The sequence below is a fragment of the Tupaia chinensis genome, unplaced genomic scaffold, assembly GCF_000334495.1.
Source record: "Tupaia chinensis unplaced genomic scaffold, TupChi_1.0 Scaffold000335_1, whole genome shotgun sequence".
Taxonomy (NCBI): domain Eukaryota; kingdom Metazoa; phylum Chordata; class Mammalia; order Scandentia; family Tupaiidae; genus Tupaia; species Tupaia belangeri.
The window spans coordinates 1106038-1109121 of NW_006159829.1; the positions used below are offsets into that span (position 1 = coordinate 1106038).

General features: G+C 57.7%; 1 protein-coding gene across 6 annotated transcripts in view; it reads left to right on the plus strand.

Moving 5' to 3' along the window:
• Positions 1-753, plus strand: part of LOC102476342 (maestro heat-like repeat family member 5) — a 47746-nt gene extending 46993 nt beyond the window's left edge. For all 6 annotated transcript variants that reach the window (XM_006152100.1, XM_006152103.1, XM_006152106.1 and 3 more), the window contains 2 exons: positions 105-179; positions 587-753. In XM_006152100.1, the coding sequence (XP_006152162.1) occupies positions 105-179; positions 587-684 (173 nt within the window). In that variant the 3' untranslated portion in view covers positions 685-753. The remainder of the gene's footprint in view (positions 1-104; positions 180-586) is intronic.
• Positions 754-3084: the final 2331 nt, after the last annotated feature.

Here is a 3084-nt window from a genome sequence, read left to right on the forward strand (position 1 = left end):
GGATCGGTGGCCAGGCACTGGCTCTCTGCCCATCCTGAGCTTGGCTGCCTCCCCCAGTGGGCACAGGGTTCCCTCCAGCACCCTCGCCCTCCCTGCCACTCCAGGGGGAATGCTGCAAGATTACTTCACTGACCTCTGCTTCTACCTGAAGAAGGGCGATGTGAAAATCCTCCAGAAAAGTAAGCTGGGACCTGAGCTGGGCTAGGTGGCTGAGGGGTCTTACTCCCGACACTCACGGGGCTGCGTCTCCCAGCCAGCCTCCTAAGGTGGACACTGTGCTCCTGCAAGTCATGCTCCCTCTGATGCTGCTCCTGGCTAGGGCATGGACCCACCCCCCGTCATCTGGGGCTCCCAGGTGCACTGTGGCCCCACAGCCCCTCTTAGGACCTAGCTTGGCGAGTCTATGCATGGATCGGGTCCCTATGCAGCCAGACCCGAGGTCTATGTGTGGTCAGACCCAGGGTCCCTGCGTGGCCAGACCTGGGGTCCCTACATGGCCCAACCAGGAGTCCCTGTGTGTCTACACCTGGGGCCTGCTGTGACCAGACCCGGGGTCATTGTGTGGTCAGACCTGGGTCTCTCACAGGCTTTGAGACCCTCAGGGAGGACCAGGACTCCGTATGCCGCAAGTTCTACCTGAGCTTCCTGGCGGACGTGATGGAGCTGTCCCAGTACGTGACCTGAGCTCCGCCGGCCTGCTGGCCTGTCACGTCCTTGCTGTTGTCTCTGAGTTCTGTCTTTATTAAATGCTGACCAGGTTCTGGCCTCTCGGGCTCTTCTTGCCCCAAGCCCCCCATGGTTGCCAGGGCCTGGCCAATTGTCCGCCAGACCAACACCTGCTGGCCGTGGGGTTGGATAGGCCCTGATGCCTAGGGCCCTGGAAGGCTGCTGGATGCTCCTTTGGCCAGAGTGGGCCACAGAGAAAGGGGCCCAGGACCTCAAGTGTCACCCCGAGCAGGCCGCAATCTTGCCTCCCTCCCAGTGCCTAGACCTGTCCAAGGTCTAGGCTGCCCCACCCAGTCTCTGCTCCCGGCCCACATGTAGCTCTCTGCGTGTACTTCGACTGCATGCCCACTTGTCCTCCCCTCAGGCTGGTGCCCTGACACCCTGTGACGTGACCTGGTCCCTGCCCGCCCTGCCCCCAGCTCACTCTGCTGCAGCCTGGGGCACTCACAACAAGCTCTCCGCCTCTTGGGACCCCACCTTCTCCTTCCATGTGGCCTTGTCCCGCTGTGGGCACCCAGCACTCCCCCTGCCTGGGGGACCTCGTGCTGGTGCAGGACCCTGCGGGAAGCTGTTCCTAGGGTGCCTGCAGTCCGTACTCGGTAAACACTCGTTGCACAAGTTTGCCGGGAGGTGGCCCTGTCCTCAGGGGCACGATGACCCTATGGGAGAAACATGGTGGCACCCAGCGGGCTGTCCAGGTGGACAGTGAAGGCTCTGCCAAATGTGCAGAAGTCAGCTGGGACCTTCCCTCTGCCGCCTCTCAGCAAGAAGCTTCCAGAGAAGGCGGAGCTCAGAGTGCGATGGGTGGGGGCGTCAGGAGGGAGGTACCGAGGGCAGCAGGGGGCAGGAAATGCCTCAGCACCAGCACCGGTGAGGCCAGCATGGGCAGGAATGGCTTGAAGGACAGGTAGCACCTGGGGAAGCTGAGGACGTGCCTGAGGGGTCTCCACGGGACCAGTCCTTGACCAGGAGCCAGCGGGTATGTTGGGCAGGAGGCAGTAGCCTGAGGCCAGGGCTCTGCCCACACGTGGCTGCTCTCCAGGGCTCGCCCAGCCCCTTGCCCAGTGCAGAAGCAGGGCAGGCAGTCAGGAGACCCGTGTGTCCAGCCTGGGCAGCAGCTGTGGGCTGGCGCAAGCACCACACGGTGGTCCCACTAATCCCAGTAGAAGTGAGTAAGGGCTGCTCTGGAAGACGGTGGCGGGAAGTGCAGACATGGGCTGGGACCAGGTGTGAGCTTCCTTGGAAGCTTACTGACTGCGGAAGTAGCTTATGAGGAAGAGTTGGCCGAGAAATCCCTTCGTTTAGGCTCCAGGAGCTTCATACCAGAATGAACAGGCAGCCTGTAGGCAGGCCCGAAACAGCAGTAAGTTGCTGTGAGAGGGAGCCAGATCCTACACGGCTTAAATCCTGGTCCCAGTGGCTTGAAAAACATGCTGGCCACATACGCATGTGTGCACACACCCCTCCTGACAGGGTAGAGAAGTAGAGGGAAAAGGATTGCGGTGTGACCAGGCCCGATTGGGGATGCTCTCTCTCTCTCATGCATGTGCACATGTTCTCTGGTAGAAAGCACACACACACACACCACACACAGTATAATTATGTATGAAATATTTAAAATAAAAGGCAACCAAAATATAAACAAGGTTATGATGAGGAAGACTTGAAAAAGATTCAAATAGCATTTCTAGGTAGGAGAAGCGTACCTCTGAAATCTCCATGGTTAGCATACTTCACATGGCTGAAGAGAGAATTCGTGGCCTGAAGACTTGATATGAAATTACTAGAAGTTCTTCCAAATTGCTAAAAGCCATGAACCCACAGTTACAGGGAAGCCCAGCACATAGCTAATGGGTTGTCTGAAAAGTCATGACACATTTTTGCATAGAAAAAAAAAACATGTCATGACTTTCCTGACAACCCAATAACAGAAGTAAACAGCCACATGTAAGCTGTTCCATGTGGGACACGGAACAGATCCCATCTGGGCACCACACGCCGACAGTAGGCTTCTGAGCACAGCGATGGACGTTGGGAGAGTGGGTACGTTACGCTGCTCCTAGTATCGTAAACCCACAAAGCTAACTCCCAAGTTAGTTATTTATGGGTGAAGTAAACCCATTTTCAGATCCCCCACCTGGGGTCATGCTGGCCACTAGCACTTCTCCCGCCTTGCTGCTGCCAGATGGGCCTGGAGAAACTGGAGAAGCAAGCGGAGGCAGGGATTTCAGGAAGCGGTGTCAGAGTGCTAAACTGCTGGGGAGACTGAACTGGTAAATGGTGGGGTGTGTGGGGTGATGGGGGAGGGTGGGTCGATGGAGAGCTTCGTAAGGTCTGCTCTGTCATGGCTCCCACCCG